The 27,061-nt window shown below is 38.8% G+C and overlaps 1 protein-coding gene across 4 annotated transcripts in view; it reads right to left on the minus strand.

The window, feature by feature from the left end:
• Positions 1–6,472: 6,472 nt before the first annotated feature.
• The window catches only part of adcy8.S (adenylate cyclase 8 (brain) S homeolog), a 180,550-nt gene continuing 159,961 nt past the window's right edge, over positions 6,473–27,061 (minus strand). For 2 of the 4 annotated variants that reach the window (XM_018223969.2, XM_018223968.2), the window contains 5 exons: positions 23,790–23,948; positions 20,078–20,224; positions 12,913–13,005; positions 9,090–9,204; positions 6,473–7,043 (listed from right to left, as the gene is read on the minus strand). In XM_018223969.2, coding sequence (XP_018079458.1) covers positions 6,556–7,043; positions 9,090–9,204; positions 12,913–13,005; positions 20,078–20,224; positions 23,790–23,948 — 1,002 coding nt within the window. In that variant the 3' untranslated portion in view covers positions 6,473–6,555. The remainder of the gene's footprint in view (positions 7,044–9,089; positions 9,205–12,912; positions 13,006–20,077; positions 20,225–23,789; positions 23,949–27,061) is intronic. The other 2 variants (XM_018223970.2, XM_018223971.2) reach the window with 1 other exon arrangement.

Raw genomic sequence — 27,061 nt, forward strand, 5'->3', positions numbered from 1 at the left:
CCATCTAGAATATGCCGTACAGTTTTGGTCTCCATCACTCAAACAGGACATTATTGTATTAGAGAGGGTACAGAGAAGGGCAACTAAGCTGGTAAAGGGAAAATCTTAGCTATGAGGAAAGACTGGCCAAATTGGGGATGTTCACGCTGGAGAAGAGGCGCTTAAGGGGAGATATGATAACTATGTATAAATATATAAGGGGATCATATAATAATCTCTCTAATGATTTATTTACCAGTAGGTCTTTCCATCTGACACAAGGTCACCCATTCCGATTAGAAGAAAAGAGGTTCCACCTAAATATTGGGAAGGGGTTTGTTACAGTGAGAGCTGTGAAGATGTGGAATTGTCTCCCTGAATCAGTGGTACAGGCTGATACATTAGATAGGTATAAGAAGGGGTTGGATGGTGTTTAGCAAGTGAGGGAATACAGGGATATGGGAGATAGCTCATAGTACAAGTTGATCCAGGGACTGGTCCCATTGCCATTTTGGAGTCAGGAAGGAATTTTTTCCCCCTCTGAGGCAAATTGGAGAGGCTTCAAATGGGGTTTTTTGCCTTCCTCTGGATCAACTGGCAGTTAGGCAGATTTTAAAAAAAAACTAAAAGGTTGAACTTGATGGACGTGTGTTTTTTTTCAATCTTACTTACTATGTATGTTACTATGACTTTTCGTTCAGGCTATGACTTTTCGTACTCCAGAGTTGACGTCGCCACCTCAGACCAGGCAAAGTGCTATAAAGCAGCCAGATTTTCCTCAATCTTACGTCACTTACATCATATCCTGTCCGCCAAAAATGCATTAAAGTTGAAAAAACACTGGCGACTATAGTTTTTTTAAGCGGGATTGGCTGCAAAAGTCCTAACTTTTTTGGATTAACATTTTTCCCCAGGCATTTGAGGGTCATGGAACATTCATTTTACAGTGGGCTCATGTCTAGGACATTAGAGGATCTCTTTTGTCTTTATTTTTCTTCCTTGGACATGTGTAATAATAAGTGGCCACTTCAAACATTTGCACCAACAACTCTAATAAAGACGTCCATACAACTTTATTGTACCCGCCCTATTCAAATTGACCGAAGCGCAAGATCAGTAGCGACTTTTTGCTAGGCATAAACAAACGCTAGCGAATCTTCACTATGAAATGCTCGCACTGAAGAAGTATCACTAGCGAAAAGTCGCCTAGGACACAACTTCGCATTTTAGTGAATTCGCCCTTTAGTAAATCTGACCCATAGAGAGGGGGCATTTTTTGCTCATAATTTGGTAATATTGTACTATGTATAAAAAGAAAAGCTGCCGGCAAACATAAGCACACAAAACAAACCCTATACCAAAGAATTTAAGGACGAGGCACAATTTTATGCATTGAAAAATGTTACACAGCTCAAAACCTTGTTTAAAATGAAATATAACTATGAAAATGTAAAAACAGCGTCCGTCTGAACATCAGCCTCTGTAAGTCAGTATGGAAATGAGTCTGGAGCAACATAAGTCACACAAATATCCCCAAGCCAAACGTCATGCTTTTGCATTCCAAGTATAAATACATTAGACTTGGAATATGATGCCAACTTATATGAATATAAACACAAAGCAGGCTGCTGACATAAAGAAAACTCTATCTTTATCTTCCTATTCCCATACAAACGCTTCTATTTATTGGTGTCCCTATAGGCCCCAGAGCTTGTGTCTGGTTACAGCTCCTGCACCTGGTTGAGAAACATCAGAGTTGACACACTTTCACAAACGTTGAACTAAAATTGTTGCCACATTTGAAACTGGTGCAGAAAACGTTAAACATAACAAATCATGTCCTTCCCTTCAAAATAGATTTTTTTCCACCCTCCTGATGGTTAATTTCTCTATAGTGATATATAAAGTAAGAGCAGTTGTCCCATCTGCCACCAACATGGAAACATAACTATAAAATGCATCTTGAATTGGCAATGTTGTCTGGTTTCTCAGACTGGAGTTTAAGCGAGACCACAAGCTAAAGTCCTGCGCAGAACCAATTTCTAAGACCCGGACACAACCCGAACCCGCAACCCGCAGCTCGCGACCCAATCCTGCAACCCACATATTTACCCACTTTGATCCGCTACCCAACCCAGACCCGCAACTGCCTTATCCGCAACCCGACCTGCAACCCGCCGACCACTGAAACAAATTTTGTAAAAGTCTTGTAAAATATAGACAATATTACATAAGAAATTTAGATGAGACCCGCAACCTGACCCACAACACACAGAGCCGCAACCTGCATCTATACCCACACCTGAAAATCCTCCCCTAATTTCGCAGGGTGTTCTCTTTTTTGCGGGTAATCCGCGGGTACCTGACTCGCTGCAGGACTCTACCACAAACTCTTATTTAGCATTTTTATTGCACCGACAGGTCTAATGTAAGCATCTGAAGTGCAAAGCAAAGGTCCAATAGACTGCTATGGCCAACTATAATGGTGTAGTTTAGCACCCATGTTAGCATCAGCCCCTTCATGGTGGGTAAACAAGAGGCTAATATATCAATGGTCGCTAAAAATTTTTACTAATATTTTTGAATTGAATGGTTTCTATACATCCTGGAATCATCTTTTCAAGCATGCAAAATAACTGTCCATGCATCAGGGAGTAAGGACTCCAGTGGGTGATAGTGCTCAGAGTAGCTGAGCAACAGGGTACACCAAGGGGGTTATTTATCAAAATCCGAATTTATACCATTATATTCTGAAATATACTCTGACCAAATCTGCATGGATTATTTAACCATTATTTATCAATACATTTTCTCGTAAAATTTCAGTTCAGAAAAAAACTCGAAAACTTGTGAAAATCATTAGAGAATTCGAATCATACACATTTTTAGTTTTCCACCCAGAAAACCCAGATTTTTTATGATTTTTGCCCAAAACCACTATATAGTGATGGGTAACATAGTAACATAGTAAGTAAGGTTGAAAAAAAGACACATGTCCATCGAGTTCAACCTTTTTTTTTTTTTTTGTTTATTAACTACCTATCTGCCAGTTGATCCAGAGGAAGGCAAAAAAACCCATCTGAAGCCTCTCCAATTTGCCTTAGAGGGGGAAAAATTCCTTCCTGACTCCAAAATGGCAATCGGACTAGTCCCTGGATCAACTTGGACTATGAGCTATTTCCCATAACCCTGTATTCCCTTACTTGCTAAAAAGCCATCCAACCCCTTCTTAAAGCTATCTAATGTATCAGCCTGTACAACTGATTCAGGGAGAGAATTCCACATCTTCACAGCTCTCACTGTAAAAAACCCCTTCCGAATATTTAGGCGGAACCTCTTTTCTTCTAATCGGAATGGGTGACCTTGTGTCAGCTGGAAAGACCTACTGGTAAATAAAGCATTAGAGAGATTGTTATATGATCCCCTTATATATTTATACATAGTCATCATATCACCCCTTAAGCGCCTCTTCTCCAGCGTGAACATCCCCAATTTGGCCAGTCTTTCCTCATAGCTAAGATTTTCAATACCTTTTACCAGCTTAGTTGCCCTTCTCTGTACCCTCTCTAATACAATAATGTCCTGTTTGAGTGATGGAGACCAAAACTGTACGGCATATTCTAGATGGGGCCTTACAAGTGCTCTATACAGTGGAAGAATGACCCCCTCCTCCCGTGACTCTATGCCCCTTTTAATACAGCTCAAGACCTTATTTGCCCTTGATGCTGCTGACTGGCATTGCTTGCTACAGCCAAGTTTATCATCTACAAGGACTCCAAGGTCCTTTTCCATAATGGATTTGCCTAGTGCAGTCCCATTAAGGGTATAAGTGGCTTGGATATTTTTACATCCCAGGTGCATGACTTTACATTTATCAACATTGAATCTCATTTGCCACTTAGCTGCCCAGATTGCCAGTTGGTCAAGATCCTGTTGCAAGTGTCACATCCTGGATGGAATTAATTGGGCTGGATAATTTTGTGTCATCTGCAAACACTGATACATTACTTACAACACCCTCCCCTAAGTCATTAATGAACAAGTTAAATAAAAGTGGACCCAATACTGAGCCCTGGGGGACCCCACTAAGAACCTTACTCCAAGTAGAGAATGTCCCATTAACAACCACCCTCTGTACCCGATCCTGTAGCCAGTTTCCTATCCATGTGCAAACGACTTCATTAAGCCCAGCAGACCTTAATTTAGAAAGCAGTCGTTTGTGGGGCACAGTATCAAACGCTTTGGCAAAATCCAAATAGATCACATCTACTGCCCCCCCACTATCCAGAATCTTACTTACCACATCATAAAATGCAATCAAATTCGTCTGACATGACCTATCCTTCATAAAGCCATGCTGATTTTGCTCATAATGCCATTCATTAGGACAAAATTTTGAATGTGATCCCTTAACAAGCCTTCAAATAATTTGCCCACTACAGATGTCAAGCTTACTGGCCTATAATTGCCAGGCTGAGATCGTAATCCCTTTTTAAATATTGGAATAACATCAGCTTTTCTCCAATCCATAGGCACCATACCAGATGACAGTGAATCTGAGAAAATCAGAAATAAGGGCTGGTCTAAAACTGAACTAAGCTCTCTTAGAACCCGGGGGTGTATGCCATCAGGCCCTGGAGCCTTGTTTACATTAATTTGTATTAAAGCTTTTTGAATCATATCCTGAGTCAGCCACTGACTAGATTGAGCTGAACCATTCGTGCAGTTATTAAGTGAGCCTGTGAACCCAGACTCCTCTATTGTATACACTGAAGAAAAGAACTGATTTAACACATTTGCCTTATCTGTATCTGTTACAACCATACTGGTCCCATTATTTAATGGAGCAACACTCTCAACCTGCATCTTTTTACTATTAATATATTTAAAAAACTTTTTAGGGTTAGTTTTCACCTCCACCGCAATTAACTCTTCATTTCTTTTCTTAGCCTTCCAGATTGCTGATTTACAACATTTATTACAGTGTTAATATTCATTAAATGCAGCTTCTGTCCCTACAGATTTTTAGTTTTTAAATGCCTTTCTCTTCTTCCCTATTAACTTCTTTACTTCTGTATTAAGCCACACAGGATGATTCTTAGAGCTTCTACGTTTAGTCCTTAAGGGAATAAATTGAGAACAGTAATGATTTAATATCATTTTAAAGGACAACCATTTCTGTTCTGTGTTTTTATGGGTGAATTTGCAAAACGAATTGAAGTCAATGGGCGTGAAAATAATTGTAACTCGTGACAATTTTAACACGACCGACAATTTTATACGTGTGACTCTTTTGTCCAAATGCATTAAAGTCAATAGGCATCTGAATAATTTTTTTGTTGCACCAAATTTAGAACTGCGAATTTTCACCTCAGTATCGGGTAAACATTTGCGGGAAGCGAAATGCGGAACTTCCACATGAATCCATGCCTGGTGAATAAATTCTCCCATCACTACCACTAAATCTTTGGATTTTTGCATGAAACCCAGCGAAGAGCTTCGGGACTTCTCCCATTGACTTGTATAAAACCTTGGCAGATCTGAGATGCTGAATTTTCAGATTCAGACTTTTTCCATCCTTGGAAAAATTTTAGGTTTTTTTCTCTAAAAATTTGGATTTTATAGTTAAAAAAACTCAATTTTTTTGTGTTTTTGGTATTAAGACATTAATAAATAACCCCCCAACACCCCATTAAACAGAATGGTGTTCCTCTGCTTGAAGAACTCAGACACATTCTGATGAATTGACATGGGTATTAGCTTTTTATGAATCACAAAATAGATTGGAGAATAAATCTGGATTCCCCAGTTCGATCTACAAAATGTAAGAAATTTGCCCCTTTATGATGCTTTTAAAAGTAGGGTTATAAAAGATGATAGATTCCTTTTTATTGAATGGATGGAAAGTTCTGAAACGTAAACAAATAGGGTTTTCCTTTTTGCACGAAAGTTGGCTTTTTAACAAAGGATTTCAAGCTTGGTTCAAATCCCGGTGTCAACTTCTTGTGATAAAAAGCCATTCACAATCTCAATGGTGCCAAAGCACCCAAGTGCCCCTATGATGACTGCCCTTTTGCTATAAAATACAAATATAAAAAATAAAGTGCTTTGAATCCAGCAAATACCATCCATTATGAATTTGTCATTTTTTTCTGAAAAATAAAAATGTAGAAGTATAGACTCTCTGGTCTTTAACCAACCATACCCATAGAATATATGAAGCAATCAATGTCAACCCTACAGGAGGAAGACTGAGACTAGGCAGGGAATGTTTTTATAAGAGTTCAGTTGAGAATGATTTTAATCGATGGAGCAGCCATGACTTCCCGGATGTCTGTATCAAGGGAACATGCAGAAAGTTGTATGGAGGCAGCTGTGTGCAGAAAATACAAGAGCCCATGCCATCAAGTGCCATATCATCTATGACATTTTCATTTAAACAATATATTCCCATAGGCCCGCTTCAAGAAAGCAAAAATAATACCTTTTGTAAAAAAATTATACAATTTTTATTTGCGTATTTATATATAAAAGAAATACAAAAAATGAACCCAAAAGAAAAAAAAACATTTATTTTTATGGCAATTCGGACTTGTCAGCTCCCTCTGTTTGAGTAACGACCTCTGACCCCCCAGAGGTCAGTAATGTCCGTCGGTTGTAATGTCCTTTCATGATACCCGAGTTGTTGTTCTCATTTAGAATTTGCTTTTGTTTCTGTCTGTTAAGAGACTGTACAAGTCCTAAGACAACGGCTGCTAAGGAATATTGCCCAGTTAGTTTTCTTGGCTGTAATATCAAAGGATTTGGCTGTTCTCTTCCTAGAAGAAAATATGTCTTGATCTTTCCTTCCTGCTCACTGATGCCTTTCACGTAAATTTCTCCTCGATATTCGAGGGCAAAGCCTCGTTCTTTTAGAATGAGATAGGTGTCTTCAGGCACTTGGATCCTGCCGCTGACTCCCGTGCTGTCCATTCTACTGGCAAAGTTGACTGTTTTCCCCCAAATGTCGTACTGAGGCTTTTTAGCCCCAATCACACCAGCAACAACCGACCCATGACTAATACCTGAAAGAAAACAAACATAGTTGGGCTTAGAACTAACAATATGGCAGTTGTGAGATATTGAGTAAGCAAGTGACAAGTCATCTTATGGTGGCCTTCAAAGCTTCAAAAGTGCATGACATTATTGACCATATCAGAATAAAACCTCACCTCAGTTTCTCCACCACTTGACTGTAGAATTTTGAATGAAAAATACCTCCAGTTGGCTTTGCTATGTACTCAATTTATTGATTGATTGAGGCTTATCTTTGTGTTTTCTTTCATGATATCACCCCGCTAATCATCACCTTCTACAACATGTCCAGTTACAGTAATATGGCATGACACTGATTTGGCATGTGTGACCGGAGTATCCACTACCTCTTGTGTATCTTACAAATGCACTGCATATGTTTTCTGTATGGAACGTACACCATATGGACTTGTCCCTGCACGGAGGCAGTATAACCTAATACACACCCTGGTAGCTGAGCAATTTTAAACATATAATGGCAGAATAAGGCTGGTGAAACAGGAACGCCCAACCCACCGCCGGCATTATTGAATTTATTGAAATCTTGCCACGAATGCAAATTTGCTATCCGGCGGCGAAGGGGGTACCTGGGTGACTCATGTGAAATGGAAGTGACATAATACACATGAATTATATCACACATGTGCATTATGTTATTTTCGTACTGTGCTTGTGCTGATTGAGCACACTGAGGTCAGGTGCCTAAAGGCTGCACCAGACCAAAATACTGCACTGTGCACAGCAAACAAAGGGAGCCATGCAATTGCCACCTGATCTGTGGCAGGAGTAAAGTACAGGGCACCCCTGCATGCACTGATTCCAGGCACAGTAAAACATACTGTAGTTTCAGGTGCTGTTTGATGAAGTTTTTGTGCTATGGTACAATAGTTGTAAAATACTCTAAATAAAACAAATATGGAGAACAACAGGGGCTGTGTTCACTAAGGCTGGAAGAGGCGGTTTTAAATGTAATCATCTGTAAAAAAAGGGGTTGGTTAAGAAGTGAGCAGTAGGCTTGTCACCGTTTCCCATCCCCCTGAACTCCACATCAAATTAGGGAAATCATGCCCTTTTTTCCTAATTGGGAAAACCAGGCAGTTTCGACCCGGCAGCCCTTGGGAAAACTGGACTATCCATGTCAAAACTGGGTGGGTGGAAACCCTAGTGACAATAGAGGATCTCTTTTGTGTTTATTTTGCTTCCTTGGACATTTTTAATAATAAGTGGCCACTTCAAGCATTTGCACCAACATCTCTAACAAAGACGTATATATGACCGATATGTACCCGCCCTATTCAAATTGACATAAGCACAAGTGTGTTAATGAAGTTTCGCTAGGAAGAAAGTAACGCTAGCGAATTTTCACTTTCAAATACCCCTGTTTGTCTGCAAGACATAACTTCGTATTTTGGTGAATAAGCGCTTACACTGCAATTAACGTCTGACGAAGTTGTACGAAGTGTAGCGGAGCCTTCCAAGGTGAAAATCGCCCTTTACTAAATTTCCCCCTATTTGTCAAATATTTGTAATTTCCCTAGATTAAGGTGCCCTAATAGTGGCTGAGGCTTTATTCAAAAGCAAGGTTCCTATATACAGATTCCCAGGGGGCTCCATCACTTTAAACATCACTAATTACTCCATCACTGATCATTGTCTTCTTGCTGGAACATTTTATTGCCCCTTCTTTCCTTAGCTATTGTATTGTGTTGCTTTATGTTGTTTGTGCAGTGTTTAACCTATGCAGTGTAGAACATCTCTCCAGCCCACACACAGATATAAGTCCACCCCACTTCATGCAGTATTATGCCATTTAATGCGAAGATGGTCGATTGATTTGGCCCTTCACCTAGGTTTTTATTGGAAACCCTCAGTCCTAACAAGGGACGATAACCTTTGCCTCCCTCAGCTTCTTATTGAGCTATCATTTCTATTATGATCTTCATCCATCCCAATTTTAAGATATTCTAGAGTGCTGCTGGCTAGGATTGCTTATATTAATGAATGGCAGGTTTCCAGAGCTGTTAGGGGATGCTTACCAATGCGTAATTCAAAGTTGTTGAAGGAATGCTTGTTGATCTCTTGTATACTTTCATTCAGTGCTATGGAGAAGTCAGCCACAGCACACAGATGCCCCCATTTGTCTTCACATTGCTAGATGATAGATATAAAATATATTAGTTTTGTGTTGGGGTTCAAGACTATTGACAATATGGCTTCCAATCTAACCTTCCAGTAATATAAAAAGTCTATAGCCTGCAAAAAATGATTTTAGTTTGTTCCTTTCAGCCTAAAGGTCAGGGTTAATTGGCATGAAGATTCCATATTCGTCCAGTTTTAACATAATTTAGGGGCAGATTTATCAAGGGTCAAAGTGAAAATTTGAATATCAAATTTTATTTTTTGAGTTTTTTTAGTGAAATTTGACTAGGAAATAATTAAAATTCAATTCAAGTTTTTAAAATAATTTGAATCCAGTTTTTCGAAATTTATCATGTACTGGCCCTTTTCAGAATTCAAATTAGACTATTAACCACCTTAAAAATGCCCAATTGCTGTTTTAGCCTATGGGGGATGTCCTGGGATCAATTTGGAGTTGTTTGCAGCCATCCTAAAAATTGAGTTTTTTTCAGAGAAAAAAATTCGAATCAAATTCAATTTGAATGCAGGTCGATCCCATTCACCCGAGTTTGAAAGATTCAAATTTTTGGATAAATTTCCAATGGTGGTTTTTTATTTGAATTTTTTAAAAACTCCCATGAACTCTAAATTTGACCCTTAGATTTAGATTTATCAAGGGTCGAATTTGAAAAAAATCTGAATTATAATTCAAAAAGACCAACCAAACTTGAATCAAAGTAATTTTTGTTGTATAGGTCCGTTTTTAATCGAACAGGTCCATTTTTGATCGAATTCGAATCGTACGAATCAAAGTAATATCGGGTTTGAATCGTAGGATTCAAAGTTTTTCCTCCAAAAAAACGTTGATTTTTCAAAGTCCATCAATTGACTCCAAACAGGTTTTAGGAGGTCCCCCATAGGCTAAAACAGCAATCCGGCAGGTTTTAGATGGCGAATGGTCGAAGTTGAATTTTTAAAGAGACGGTACATGATAAATTTCTAAATTCAATTTTTATTCATATTCAAATCCAATTTGGACTATTCCCTAGTCCAAGTACACAAAAATCAGCTTGAAATTCGAATTTTTTTTTAATTAGAATTTTCATTTCGACCTTTGATAAATCTGCCCCTTAGAGTTGGTAACGTGAATATGTGAATATGTTTATATTAATTCATACTAAACTACAGTAGTCTCATGTAATTCATTATAAGCCGATAATTATGGATTCTATGATTAGCTTTCCTGCAGAAGATTTCCGCTGAATATAGTTGGATCCAGTCATTATAATCTTGCATCGTGAGCGTATATTATCCAAAGCAAATATAATGCTTAGTTTCATTATATTACATAAACAAAGCTCCAGAGAGTACAATTTCCCTGTAATAGCAAAATTGTGTTTCTTTTTATATCTTGTCATATGCACTCCCAGATGTGCCCTTGTTTAGAAAATGATTCGGATGAGATTGTTAAACAAGTAAATGAAATGAAGTTTATATATGCAGTAAGATAAAATAAAACCAGAATGATCATTAAATCTGTATATCTAAATTGTATAAATACCAGGTTCTAGTGCCTGTCAATAGGCTTAACACACAACTATTTGAATATACAGAAAGAAAGCTTTATGTTGTATGATGAGCTACAGCAGGGGTTGTTTGACTTTTTTGGATCAAGCCCCCCTTGGAGGACCAGTCCTTGTTCAGGATCCTGCTTAGCTCACAACAAGGTTATAGATAATTGGTTGGTTATAACTCCAAGAATACAGTATATAAGTAGAGCATAAGTGTTCAACCCTTGTCCTTGTAGTTCAACTTTCTGGTTTATCCAGAAGAGCAAATAGGCATCTTTTCTGATGGTCTAATAGTTCTTATGGTCTGAAAATCTCTGCATGGTTGGAATCCCCTGGTGTGGCCAGCTAAGTGTTGGATCTATATTGGATATGGGAGGGGGCCCTTTGTCCCTACTGAATTGAACCCTGGCAGATTGTAGAGTTGGCCAGAAGGTATTGAAGAAGTATTAATAGATGAGCTTTCATGTGCTCAGTCTCTTTCTTATTCCATCCCTATTCACTCTAGAATTGAGTGATTCTTTTCATCTGGGGCCCTTGCAGCTTTAAGCCCCAGGAAAAAGGATAGAAGCCACATGGGTGGCGAGGCCATAGGTGTACTCGGGATACTGGGACCCTGATAATTGGGAGAGAGCTCGACCAGTTAGAGATCTCTGGAGGCAACAGAGAAAGTAAAGGAACTGCCTGCTGATGGATTTCTGTGAAAGGGACTTGGGTGTGCCTGAAGATTGCATACTTCTGGAGATGATGTGGATGCCTCTAACAGCTCAGTGAGTTTCTGCCTGAGGAAAGGGTATTGAAAGGTCCCAGCATGCTCCCCTGTGACAAGTTGTGCTCGATAACCTCCTATGTGGGAGCTACTGCCACTATCCAAAGAGAGGTATTCGGGGCAGGTAACACTACGTTGGGTAAAGAGCTCTTGGGACTGTGACTGGTGGATACACAAGGTGCCAAAATAGGGTTATATTTTTTTGACACAAGCACCAAACAAAGGAATCACAGGGTTTTTATATACATTAAAAAAGGGAGTTACCTGTGGATATCATTCCACAGCACAGAAAAAGAAAAAACTGCTCTCTTGCAGCCAAGCAGGTGGCTCTGCCCACAAGGCCAGGATACTAGTGACCAAGACTAGCTTGAAATCAGAAAGAGTCAGGGGAGGGGTTCACTTGTTGGAATCTGCATACACAGTATTTTATTCTCTATCAGTGGATATCAGAGATATGCACATCACTCATGATATGGCAACTTAATTTAAGAATAGATATTTATGCTCTGTAGGACTCCAAGGATGAATTGAAGAAAGGGTGAAGTGGCTGCAGAAGTTCCACATTTACAAGGAGGAACACAGAAATGCAAGGGCAAAATAGCAGATGAGGTAAAAATGTGTGGACAGAAGGGTTATTGGAAAGGCTAGAGAGTGAAAGTCATACTTTGTACCACACAAGCAGCAAAAACCCTCAGTATTTATTCAGGGCCATATACTGAATTTATATGTTTTTGTCCCTATGGGTTGTTTGCTTAAATATTCATTAAAACAGATTGCACAAAACTCTCCGTAACATACAAATGAGACTTTAAGGTGATACTTTAATGGACAACTAGAAAATAGATTTTGCAAAGCTGCCAAACTTGACATAATATACAAAGTGATAGTTTTGTGTTTCAGTTTGAGCACACTTTGGTCTTCTGCTGGGTCTCATTTTGTTCTATGCACACTGGATTATCAACACACTTCCTAAGAATTCTACTTCTGCGCCAGCACATATATCAGATACCCAAGGTTTTACAAGGTGTAAAGAACAAAATGAGACCCAGCAGAAGACCAAAGGGTGCTCAAACTGAAACACAAAACTATCACTTTGTATATTATGTCAAGTTTGGCAGCTTTGCAAAATCTATTTTCCAGTTGTCCATTAAAGTATCAACTTAAAGTCTCATTTGCAGATGTTTGACACTCTTTGGCACAAATTAGTGAAAGCGATAAGAGATATTGGAAGGTCAGCCTAGAAGCAGGTTTTGCTAGGCATTCTTAAAACCATTGTGGCTGGGAACTATACCCCACATTAAACTTCTTTATGTATCCATTGACTATTTGTGTTCTTAATAACCAGTGGAAAATATACAAAACATAGGACCGATGTAGCAAATGGTGGAATAAAGTGGGAAGTACCTGCTTCTCTGGGGATAATCCAGACACGGCCATGTATGTGCTGCCAATCGTTTTGATCTTTTCAATATCCTGGAATCTTTCTTCACCCAGTAACTGAAATGAAAATCAGAAATGTTATGGACTGCAGTATAGTCTTTTATTAAATAGCTTTAAGCATTAACAATAAAATAAAATGTTTAGCCTGCTCTTTGGAGGTTTGTCTATTCAGTATTTCTAATTAGAGAGATATAGATAGAAAAATAGATAATACAGTAGACCCCCCATTTTACGATTTTCAGGGGACCAGAAAAAAATGGTGTAAAATCCAGGAAAATGTAAAATCAGGGAAATGTATTATGTTGAATATATATGTGGGAGCACAAAACAACAATGTAAAATGAGGAAAAACTTAAAATCAGGGGATTTTAAATTGAATACAAAGATGCATACATAGAGAGATCCTGTATATACAATCTTCTCTCTTAATTTGTGCTGACTTCAACTGACTTCCATATACCATTTATCTCCAACTGTTGTTGAAAGACCTTCATTCACCTGCAACTAGTTAGATTAAATGCCTCATTTCTTACTATTACCCCTAAGTGCTCCCTCTCTACTGAGGCCTGCCTTAAGAACCTTATATGCCAAGCTAGTTTTATCAAAGTTGAAGCTATGTGTAAGCTGTTTGGGGAACTTTCTTCCTAGCCCCTGTAAGAGTGCAAAAAGTGTTAATATACTGTATTTTAAGTTATTGTTGTAACTTATTCCAGCCATTAGCCTGAAGGGATCCGCTTCTTGCAACAGGCCTCAATTAGAGGGAGGGGAGTGCCCTCGAAGTTCATATAAGGATATGAGTGGTTGGCCAAAGGCTCTTTGGCTGATGAAGGGAGGACTGATAATGCCAAAGGCCTGTCAACCAATACCTTACCCAAGGTAAAAGTCTTATTATCTAAAATAGTTTTAGATGATAGTTTTATGGCAGATTGCATTGGGTTCAGCTTAGTTGGTGAGGGATAGGAGTAGACCAGCTATCTGAGCAGCTGAGGCTCCACTAAGGAGACCAAAGTAGAACTTGCGAGTCTGGGACACAGTTTCAGTGGAAAAGGCTGAGCAGGTACTTTATCTGCAATTGACATTTGTTTCAGCTGTAATAGCCATTAGGGCCATTAAGTAAAGCTGAGTCTCAGAAATGTGCTCTAAGTGATAGGCCAAACATTCTGTTTTAATATTACTACTGTAACTGAGAAAATCTGAAGGACTAAGTTTTAATGATCACTATGTGTTCAATCAAAGTGTCTTGTTGCAATAGTGATGTGAGCTGAAGGGGGGGAAATTCGGCCATATACTACAACAATAGTACAAGCCCATGTGTGCACCACATTACATACCAGTTGGAACAAAATACTTTTGAAATTAATATTTCTGGTTCATTCTGCTAATTCTCTACTCCATCAAAATAGGTATATTACTTCTCTTTGCTATAACCTTTACTAATGCCCCACACCCTGACATACAACTTATTTGTAGTTGCCCACATCTGGGTCTAATGTCGGTGGTGACTTCATAATTATTAGACCATGTAAATATATGTTGTGATAGAACACTATTTTCTAGTTACACATGGGAATATTTACATTTCTGCCTCTTTTCAATCATTGAATTCAGACTGTATAGTAGACACTTATTCATGGTGTGTGGCCCTTATCTAAATTATTAGCAATTGCTTTACAAGCCAATGAGATAAGATGAAGGGATAGTGTTGTGATATGATTTTGCCTCCTATATATCTTCTCACTGATTCTAAGGATCCCCAACCTTTTTCACCCGTGAGCCACATTCAAATGTAAGAAGGGTTGGGGAGCAACAGAAGCATGAAAATATTTCCTGAGGATGCCAACGATGGGATGTGATTGGCAGGCCCTATGTGGACTGGAAGTCTACAGAAAGCTCTATTTGGCAATGCAACTGTTTTTATGCAACCAAAAGTATCCTCCAAGCCTGGAATTCAAAAATAAGCATCTGCTTTGAAGCCACTGGAAGCAACATTCAAGAGGTTGGGGAGCAACATGTTACTCACAAGCTACTGGTTGGGGATCACTGCTCTAAACCTTCTGTATTGGTTTCAATGTATAAAGTAAACCTCAAATAGAAAAGTCTTATGAACACCCTGCATATTTTGAAATCCTCTTTTAACCTTATACTGGATTGCTGCCATCTTTATAGACAATGGTCCTTTATGAGTCCATTTAAATGGATACATCAACATTTCTTGTGCATTAGTTCATATATAAGCAGATTTTAAAAAAGAATAAAAAACAATGCTTTGGCTTCAACAAATGTCTTCTGTTCACCCACAGACCATCTGTTCCTTCTAAGTTCTTTCAAGGTGTCCAGGCAGATAAGGTCATTTTTCAGATCAACATATGCTATTAAAGTTCTAAATAGGAAGAGCATGGTAAGACCCTCGCTGGGAGTGGCATAATGTTTGCCAAGCCTGCTTTCTCAGTAGCAGCTTATCTACAACATATGCGTCTCCAACTGTTCATCAACCACAATTCACAGTCTCTACCAGCAGGCGCTGAAAGTTGTAGTCAGTACTCTCCCAGAGAAAACACACACATTGGTAAGGAAATTGAAACATGCAAAGTAAAATAAAGCCAATATCAATGAAACAACTCTTGGGGTTCTGACGACTTGATATTTCTTGGCAAATAATGCTTTGAGCAAAGAAGGACCTGACTTGAGGGTCGGAACACCCAGGGCCATATCAAAAGAATTCTATCACAAACTTTATGGTGCAGTTTTTATTACTCAATAACACTTTTTACATTTAAAATTATTAACTTTGCCATTTAAATTTGTGTATTTGAGTTGTAATATTGGTGTGTAGACAGCCATCTCAGGTCATTTTACAATGGAACTGCTTTCAGATAAGCTATTTTTTTCTCCTATTCAATGTAACTAGAACAGTCAAGACTTAGCTAAACTGAACTTTGTTGTTTTACTAATGAGTGCTATTCTCATATCTACTTCTAAGTGTGGCATGGGAGCATTTTTAGCAATGCAGGTATCAGGGACTTGTTATCTTGTTACCTTCCCATTGTTGTGTTGATAGCATATTAGGGAAGAAAGGGTGGGGTGATACTTGCAGTGCAGCAGTAAAGAAAGACTTAAGTTTATCAGAGCACAAGTCACATGGCTGAGGGCACATGGTAAATGAAGAACAAGTCTGGCCCCAAGTCAAATTTCAAAATGAAATATAAACAAATCTGTTTGCTGGTTTGAAAAACAGATTTAAATGTAGATTTCAATGGAAGAGCGTTATGAACTGATGCATTTTGTAAAAAAATATGGTTTTCGATGACAGAATCTCTTTAAGGACAAAGAAACCCTGGTGTCTAAAACACTGGAAAGCTATTTAATATATCTTTACTGCCTTGCTGTAAAGAGGTGTTTCCTTATGCTACTTTTTTCTTCCCTCCAGCTTTAGCCATCTTCCAACCACAGAAATATGGATCGGGAACAGAGAACTTAGGTTGTAAGCTTCACTGCTGAGAGGTGCTAAATGGGTCAGGGCTATTTAAATAAACACTAATAAATTAGGGAGAAATGAGTGACACTGGGCTGTCCTTTCCCTAAAGAAATGGTAAGTTGGGTCAAGTGAATACAAGGAAAGGTCCAGGCTTGGTCATTTTACGGAAGCCATAGAATGTAGCAAGAGGATTTGTTACTACCATATTAGTAATGTTCAAATATGCAACCTGAAGAAACTCAAGCAAGAAAATAAAAAATAACACCCAACATAATGAAGTCAAAGTAAAAGAAACAGATAGGGCTGAATTATAGAAGGTACTTGATAAATAAAGTCATGGAGGAAAGCAGGCAGCTGTGATAAGCACATTACATGGATGGTAGAAAATCTCACAGTCTCCAAGGCCATGGAAAACCAAGACCATCATGTCATATGCGGTAAGACTACTAATCCTTTCCATATTGATTGTTCAAATATGACCTTTCATAGAAATAAATTGCATCAGTTGCACATAGCCGGTGAGTGACAGTTCCCTCTGAAAGCTTGTCCCATTGTTCCTTTTAAATGCAACATCACAAATTGATTAGGACCGGGTGTACATACAAAACAAAACCCAAAAGCGAGAAAATGACAGTGTAAGGTTCAGAAATTGGTTATTATTATTCTGCACTGTAGTTTCTAATGAACCAGCAGAGGAATATAATGAGCTCGTTGCAATTCCTGTGGATTTTTTGTTCACTGTTACTTCATTTCTTCTCCAATGATTGGAACATGTTCATTAACCTCTTGGTACAAGAAAAGGCCAGCAACACGATGTAATTGCCGAGATACGGGTCTCTCAAAACTGCAGGGTTAGTCCGGCTGAAATAATTGCTAATGAATATAAAAGTGAGCTCTTCCTTTTTTTTATATGGTCTTTGCATAAAGCTTTTTATATCTTACAGCTTAATTATTGATGACCCAAAAGATAATCAAGTGGAAATAAATTGAACAAAATCAGAACTGTAGAACATTCCTGCATAATTGGGGCATAGAATTGAGTTTATTTATTGGGTGAAGAAATCTTGGTGAATCATTCAGGCTCATCTGGACATTTTCTTTTCTCTTCTAATGTAGTGTGGCCCTAGTGGAACTACCTTACTGTTGTAATTTTGGAGAGAGACCTTGCTTGTCAGTCAGTTTTACACCTTATATATTGAATTGTATTGCAGTGTAGTTTCCATTACCCCACACACCATCTGCATTTTTGCAACAGAGTAATGAAGCTTCAAAAAACTTAAAGGGATACTGTCATGGGAAAAAACTTTTTTTCAAAACACATCAGTTAATAGTGCTGCTCCAGCAGAATTCTGCACTGAAATTCATTTCTCAAAAGAGCAAACAGATTTTTTTATATTCAATTTTGAAATCTGACGTGGGGCTTGACATTTTGTCAATTTCCCAGCTGCCCCTGGTCATGTGACTTGTGCCTGCACTTTAGGAGGGAAATGCTTTCTGGCAGGCTGCTGTTTTTTCTTCTCAATGTAACTGAATGTGTCTCAGTGGGACCTGGATTTTACTATTGAGTGTTGTTCTTAGATCTACCAGGCAGCTGTTATCTTGTGTTAGGGAGCTGCTATCTGGTTACCTTCCCAATGTTCTTTTGTTTGGCTGCTGGGGGGAAAAGGGAGGGGGTGATATCACTCCAACTTGCAGTACAGCAGTAAAGAGTGACTGAAGTTTATCAGAGCACAAGTCACATGACTGAGGGCAGCTGGGAAATTTACAAAATGTCTAGCCCCATGTCAGATTTCAAAATTTAATATTAAAAAATCTGTTTGCTCTTTTGAGAAATGGATTTCAGTGCAAAATTCTGCTGGAGCAGCACTATTAACTGATTCATTTTGAAAAAAACTATTTTTTTCCCATGACAGTATCCCTTTAATGCAGTACTTACGGCAATTGTTCAGCTCTCCATTACATTTACATTACTCTAAATGTGTAATGTAAAGTATGGAAGAATGGGTTCATGGCTAATGAGAATTTGTACCAATTTATTGGTATCATAGCTCATCATCCCATGAATAAATGGGATAAAGTTCAATGGCTTCATTGGGTTGGATTGTTTTAGTGCAGGGTAGTATCCATTAGCCTCTAATACATCTGTATTTTAGGGCACAATAAAGTATTGAAGTTTCCTTAAACTTACTGCAGTACATTGAAGAGCATCTTGTGTCTAGAACTTGACACAAATGTTCGGCTGCGCTATCTTTACAATTCCATGACTTCAAAAGTGTACAGCCAGAGTAGCCTGTGGCTCGTGAGAACAATTTACTTAAATTGAATATATGCATGGGTCTACTTTGGTATCATAAACCATCAGCCCACATGCCCAACTGTTGTGTAATGTCCATTTGAAAAACACTTTTGAGCTTGTTAGATTGCTGGGATTGATCTGCAGAACCTACCACTAAAACCCATGGCTTAAAAACTCTACAATCAGTAGACTACGGGAGGTTTGTGTCCCAATTATTATTATTATTCTTAATAACATGTATTTATAGAGTGCCAACATATTGCGCAGGGCTGTAAAGTAAATGTTTTTATACACACATCACATGAAATACTATACATACATAAAACATATGGAGTTACATACATCACAACCAATACAGGTACAAAAGGTGAGAGAAGGCCCTGTGCAAAAGGGCTTACAATCTAAAGGGAAGGGAATAAGACACAAGGTATGCGAGTGGGCAAGATCATAATTAATTGGGTGAGAGATGTGGTACTGTATTTGATATTGCCTTTGGAGAACCAAACCCTTTTTTTTTTTAAAATACCCTACCCTACATAGACCCCCCTCCCTGCTCCCCTACAGCCTAGGTGTTACTCTGGGTAAATCCCCCTAACTCTTTACTTACCCCTTGTTGCAGATTCAGGGCATTGGACTTCACGGGCGCCATATTGTTCTCTTCTGTTATCTTTGGGTCTTCTTCTGGCACTTTGGCAATTTACATGACTTTCGGCGCATGTGCAGTTGTTCGGGACCGCCATATTGCTCCAAATGCACATGCGCCGACACGCTGCACTCTTCCCAAAGATTATCGAAGAGAAGAAGATGGCGCCCGTGAACTCTGATGCCCTGAATCTGCAACGATGGGTAAGTAAAGTGTTAAGGGCATTTACCTAGGGTACCACCTAGGCTGGGGGGGAGCAGGGAGGGGGGTCTATGTAGGGTAGGGGATTTTAATAAAAAGGGTTTGGTTCTCCTTTAAGTAGAGTGAGTGTAGGCTTCTCTAAATAAGTGCATTTAAAGAGATTAGTGTGTTTTAAGCAATGAACCCTTGCAGTGCCCACTGCTGACCTCAAGGCCATGTAGTAAGCATCTCTTGAAGTTCAGGAGGCCCAGAGCTGTCTAATCCAGATGCCTCAGGGAATATGAACAAAATAGCCATATGTGTTAATCACTAACTACATATTTATGGAATCACCTTTATATGAGGAGACTCTTTGTTAAGTTTGTTAAGCTTCTTAAACTCTCCAAATCCTTGGTGGAGAATTTCAGAGACTATTTTATGCCCAGTAAACCAATACAATGTACAGGCTGTCTATACCACAACAGTATATGCTCCAGCACATGAAAACGTAACAATTTGAATTTCTTCCGTTTACCTCGTCAAAGTCCGCAATGATTTCATTCAGCAAACGAAGGCATTCGACACCCTGGTTATTCATTTCGGTTTGGGAATAGAAATCGGCAAATCCAGGTATAGAAGCAAACATGACGCCCACTGCATCATAGGACTGGGAATACAGCTCCTGAAACAAAAATCAGTCAAAATAAATGGGTTGACTGTGCCCAATGAATATTAGAAAGCTCTAGATAGATGCAGATAAAGCGGGTTTTTATTTGAACCATTTCACACACATATAGCAACACCCAATTTTCTCAAAAAAATGAAGAATTAGAACATATACTGCACAATATGCTGTTATCTGTAGGTCGTTTGGTGCATGTACAAGGGACTAATCGGTCTCTAATCTGTGCCTCATACTCACATACTATGATCAATGGTTTCACACTGCCTCCTGCACTAAAAATTCTCCTTTTTATTCTTTTGTCTAACAAAGATTTTGTAGTTTTAGGGGGTTATTTATCAAAGTTCGAATTTATCTCAATATTTTCTGGCAAAAAAACTCTGACCAAATCCAAAAAAACAAAGTTTTCATGTGGTATTTCTTAAAAAATATTCCAATTTTTTCCTGCAAAAAAAATTGCACAAAACTCAGAACAGATCAAAAAATCTTTGGGACTTCTCCCATTGACTTATATGCAACCTCGGCAGGTCTGAGATGCTGGATTTCCAGATTCTGACTTTTTTCATCCTCGGGGTAAAAATTCTGAAAAATTTGCGATATTTTTTTTCCACTAAAAATTCATATTTTATACTAAAACCCCCCCCCACTATTTTTTGGGTTTTTGCCATTTGGAGTTTAGTAAATAACCCCCTTGATATCTACCCATTTCCCAATGCATCCCTTTTGCTAATTCTTCATCCACTGACTGCACAATCAAGTTGCTAATAGGAAAATGGGGAAGATCAGCAACATGCGAGTGGGCAAGATCAGAATTAATTGGGTGAGAGATGTGGTACTGTATGCGATATTGCCTTTGGAGAACCAGCTTAGTGTGTGTAACCACATTTATTGACCTCGGAGAGAAGCAAAGATGAAAACTCTGTACTGGGGAAACAGACAGCTAACAGAGAACCTAAGTCAATATCATCGGTGGAGCAGCATAAAATTGCATTGCCAGTGGAGCTGGGCACCCAATTAATTCTCCTTTAATATCAACCGCCCCATAACTTAATACTGCGCTCGGTTCTGAAGTCAGAATAATTAGTGCAACGGGGCACAGTCTAAGATATTTATTGGCAAGTAACATCTGTTCAGCAGACAACAAAGCACCTTGTATAGAAACACAATTATATTTGCAATGTTAAGGCGGCTTATACAGAGAACATGCACATATTTCTAATCTGAATGTACTGCAGGTGCACATTCCAGCTTCCAGAAGCGCATGCCTTCATTTCTGTTGCCTTGTTTGATCCTCTTTAATGCCCTCACCCACCTTTCCTCTTTAAAATACTGTAGGACATTTTATAGGTAATTATTTTAATGCTTCCCCTTTTCTCTCTAAATTCGTCGTTGTAGGCTACTGACACAACGCAAAACTGGCATTCCAACTCCAACCTTGCCATGAGTAGTGATAACTAATGTTATATCAGAGTAGGGTTATTCTAGCAAATACGTGTCAAGGGTGAGGTTAGGGGGCGCTGTGGAGGAAGATGAAGGAAGGGTGAGTCCTTGCGGCAGGAGCTGTATGTGCCTATGGGACATGGAAAGGGAAGGGCAGGAACAGGGAGATGTGGGAAAAGTGACAGAACTAGACTGGACAGGATGAAGTGGGCGATGATTCAGGACAGGACAAAGAGAGCATAGCAGGAACAGGAGCAGACTAGATAGGACCGGACAGAGCGGGTGTAGAAAAGACAGGACAGGACTGGAGCAGAAACAAGGTCAAGCAAGGCAAGGTTCAAAGTACAAGGTTAGAGCAAGATCAGACAAGGCAAGGTCAAGGCAAGACAAGGTTCAGGCAAGGAAAGGTACAAGAAGAAGGCAAAAAGGCTAAAGCAGGAAACATAGATAGGGGCAATGCCACCGTGCTATGGTAGGCCAATGCACAGGCAAGGAGGATGGCTGGCTATATATAGGGCAGGTTCCCTATCCCAACCCTCCAATTAGGATGTTGGGGTAAGATGTTGCTTTAATCCTGGAACTTAATCCTGGGACCCAGCAGAAGTATAGATAGAAACTTGCTGGCTGCTCCACTGACCCGGTGGTTAGGGCGAGCAGCCAGTAACCAGGAGGTCCCAAGATCAAACCCCAGCAGAGCCTGACAATAAGCACCAAACAGGATCTAGTTTTGACAAAGTAAACTGATTGGCACAGTCCCTAATGCAGATAGAGGTTCCAATAAAATATCAGGAAGTTAGAGAAAGCTGAAGTATGGTGGCCAAACTCTTTGTTATTCCACTCTATCGGTACTAATTAGGCACCAATTGCCTTGTTATTTTATATGAATTGTACACAAATTGCGGTTCCTTTTCACAGTGCAGATTGCATCACTAGTGCTCAAATCTGCCTGCCATCAGTAACAGAATTAGCATCAGGTTCCCATTTGGCAATTTGGTTGTATACATGACCACAAACTGCTAGGGGAGCCCTGGAATTACCACCAAGTCCAGGGTTACCTAGAATCCATGTGCACAATTCTGGTCAGCATGCTTCCCTGCGTTCCCCTGCATTTAATCTTCCACATGTTCCACTGCCTGGGAATACAGGGACAAATGAAGCCTGTTCTTCCTAATCAGGCTGTACTCATTGAGGAGCACATAAGCATCAAGTTGAGTTCCACCTGTGTTTGGCACTTTCATGTGCCTCAATGAGTACAGCCCAATCAGGACGAAGGGGCTGCATTTGTTCCTGCATTCCCCAGAGGTGGAATTCATGAAAGTTTAACCATAGGGGACACAGAACCAAAGGTTCATGTGTAGTGGTAAAAGCAAAGTTCACTCTGGAGAGCCAAATTAGATTCAGTGTACTTTATTCAAACACAACATTTTTCGGACAGACATGTCCTTCATCAGGTGCACCTGATGAAGGACATGTCTGTCCGAAACATGTTGTGTTTGAATAAAGTACACTGAATCTAATTTGGCTCTCCAGAGTGAACTTTGCTTTTACCTTGGATATTGTGTGGCTTGGACGGTGCCACTGACTCTGTCTGATAGAGCCTTGATGTCTTTGGAGTGAGGGACCACCCGACAATCAATAGAATTACTTGTTCATGTGTAGGGTCCTAATACAGTTTGTGGGTGGTTAATTATGTGCTTAGTCATTATACAGGCCTGTAGTGCTATGCTGGTACTTTAAGAATTTTGTATCCAGGGCAGATCCTTCAGTAACAATTGTGATACTTTAAGGATCCAAACACCACTGGTTTGCACTAATTAAATGTATGTGTTTGTGAAAGGGAGGTAGGCGGCAGTAATGTTGCGGTAATTGATGTTGTCTTTGAAGCCAAATCCTTTCAGGGCATATGTAAGTCATTGACATTAAGGGGAGAAATTCAGTGTGGCAAGACAATTCCAGCATAAGACACTGTATTAAAAACTGCAATGAAGTGCGGTGTTAACATAGAATTTTTCTAGCGGACACTGTTTATTATGCCAGAATTTCACACAAGGCTTCATGTACACCAAATACACAGCTTAATTAATACCAGCACATAGGGACACAATAACAGAAAGGGAAGACATACTTCATTATCTCGGTCCTTCTCCAAGAAGTGTCGGGCAACATGACTAGGGAGGATATTTCTCAGCATATTTTCATTGTGTTCCCTTAATTCCTTCATTTCGTTGATCTCTTCCTTGGCCTGCACCCGCCATAGAAAATCCAGTCTTGCTGTATATTCCAACTGTGTGAGAAACATAAAGCAGGGTCAGTAACAGAAACAATGAATATGCATGGGTGCATGGAAGTATTTTCGGCTGCAGGAGGAATCCTATTCTTCTGCGATAGAGAGATAGTTTGATTGGCAGAAAGTTAGATAGACCGATGATAATTAAATAGATAATGTATAGATAGATGGATAGGTAGATAGATAGACAGATAGACAAATAGATAGATGGATGGATGGATAGAAGGATATATAGATAGGTAGATAAATAGATGGATTAGATGGCAAATAGATATATAGATAGACAGACAGTTGGATGGATGGACGGATGGAGGGACAGATAGATGATAGATAGAGAGTCAGGCAGACAGACAGATAGATAGATATATAGATAGGGTAGATGGATTAGATGATAGATAGATAGATAGATAGATAGATAGATAGATACAGTAGATAGATAGAGATAGATAGATAGATAGATAGATAGATAGATAGATAGATAGATAGATAGACAGACAGACAAATAGATAGATGGATAGCCAGAAGGATAGATAGACGGAGTAGATGATAGATAGACAAATAGATGATAGATAGATGGATGGATAGATCGAGGGATATATAGAGAGATGGAAAGATTGATAGACATGGATGATACTTAATGAAAGCATCTACCATGCACAGTGAAGCCCATTTATAAACACCAGGCAAGTTTGCACCTGGGCAATAACCCAGAGCAACCCATCAGTGATTAGCTTTTTCCAGCCAGTTGCAGGTAGAACAATGAAAGGAAACATCCGATTGGTTGCTATGGGTAACTGCCCAGGTGCAATTTTATCCAGTGACTCTCAGTGAGCCTATTTTCCCGAGTGAAGTAAACAATGCCCCAGATGCACCAGGAAAGTGTGCTGCATGTGGATGCCCCTCAATATTATAAAAATACCCATGGAAATAGAACACATCCACTAAAATGGTCAAAGTAGAATATCCAACCCACCCACGAGCCTTTGTGTCACCTAAACGCCAAGGTCTATGCTTTGGGGGTCTCCTCTCTCCTACTGGGAGGATGTTTTACAGTTTATACAATATTTTATTGACTTCTGGCCTAGCTGAAGCATTTCATTACGAAGCATCATAAAAAGCAGCTGATTTGTTGCACTAGGATTTTCATTATTAATTTATCATGGAAAAACCATAAAAAAAGGTGCAGGCTGCTCAAACGAGGCTCTGGTGATTTATACTGTGATTGAAATAGCAGCGGGCATGCGAGACGAGATAATTACATCGCATACAGTACATTATACATACATACATATTACATACATATTATTAGCTTGGAATGTATATACTATTTGTATCAAATGAATGTGAGAAACGAGACCTCCCACGGAGAGTCTCAAACATCTCAAGCTATAATTAAAATGCATTATATTGCACTCATTTATTTATATATATATAGATCACTATAGATATATATCCCCGAAAATGCATTTTTTTAAAAATAAGGGAAACTGTCTCTAAAAAAAAAATCCATGAAATTGAAATTAGTGTTAATAAATAGTCTATTATTTTTTTAACATATTCATATTTTTAACAATTTATCTATGAGTTTTTGAAACAAATTTTTCCAGCTTTGACCAACACATACATGCTGTGAGTCCCTGACAGATTTCCCATGCTCTAATTGGCCAATTCCTGCATAAGGGACTGGTTTATAACATGCAACTGACACACAACTCCGCTGAGTTGTAGAACAAAGGTTGGTTGAGATAAAGCAGTACTAAAGCAGTTATATCTCAAAAAATGGGATCTTATGAGCGTTTGCTATTTTCATTTTTGTTTTTAAGATCAAGAGGCTCATTTGTCAACACTTAAGTGTTTTTAGGAGTTTTACAAACCACAAATAAACTGGTTTGCTCTTCTCATATTTATAGTCGTGGCATCATTATGGGCAATCAATTCCAGCATCTATAATGTTTGGGTTAAAGTTCAGTTGTCTGGTTTGTTCAATGCCATCAAATTAATATTAGTTCCACAATTCTACAATTATGGCTCCAAATGCATAGAATGTTTATGTATTGTAAGATGACACTACTAGTGATGACCCAAATATTTTATTATTTATATCATTAACCTTAAGAGTAAATGGCCCTCTCTGCAAAGTGGCATGGTGCCCACCCATCAACTATTCAACAAGCATTTCGAAATTAAAAATACTTTGAAATTCGACAATCAAATTAAAATACTTTGACTTCGAATATCAAAGTCAAAGGATTTTTCACGGAATTTGGCAATCGAACGATTCGAACGATTTTAGCGTACGATCGTCGATTTTACTTTGATGTGTGAAGACTTAGAAAATGGTTGTAGAAAGTCCCCATAGGGTAACATAGCACTTTGGCAGGTTTAATTTGGTGAAGTATTGAAGTCGAAGTTTTTTTAAAGAGACAGTACTTCGATTATTGAATATTCGAATATTCAAACGATATTTTACTTCGAATCAAAGTAAATTTGAAGTCGTAGTATCCTATTCGATGGTTGAAGTATCCAAAAAATTACTTTGAATTTCCAATTTTTTTACTTACAAAATTCCCTCGAATTCACTTCGACCCTTAATAAATCTGCCCCTTAATGTATATTTAGAGAAAGTTATAAAATATAAATTTTTCTGTAATGAGTGTTTCCTATGTTTATAAACACGGACAGAGGGCAGTTAACCATAAATGGCCATGAGAGTCTCTTTTTTTTGGTCAAACAAAAGCAGTTTGTCTTCTAATCCTCATGGAGTATTTTCTCACGTCTTGGTATGAGCCAACCAAAATCACAAAAGTTGAGCTTTCTTCTTCTACCCTCTTTTGTTTGGAATGAAATGTTCCATGCAATGGGACCCTTTGAATATCTGCTGATAAGGAGTTGGCCAGCAACCTGTTTACATGCTGTTCCACTGCCCTAGTAAGAATTGCAATGATCAAAGTAACCATATCAGGTTAACCTGATCAATATATAGGATGGAGGCAAAGGAACAGAAGGTGAAGGAAGAAATAGCAGGGAGTGCACTATAAAGTCGCCAGCGGTGTCTAACACAGACAGACTGAGAAGGGTAATATTGGATATTTTGACCAGTTCTCTACAAG

Source organism: Xenopus laevis, chromosome 6S (genome assembly GCF_017654675.1).
Source record: "Xenopus laevis strain J_2021 chromosome 6S, Xenopus_laevis_v10.1, whole genome shotgun sequence".
In the NCBI taxonomy this organism is placed as follows: Eukaryota; Metazoa; Chordata; class Amphibia; order Anura; family Pipidae; genus Xenopus; species Xenopus laevis.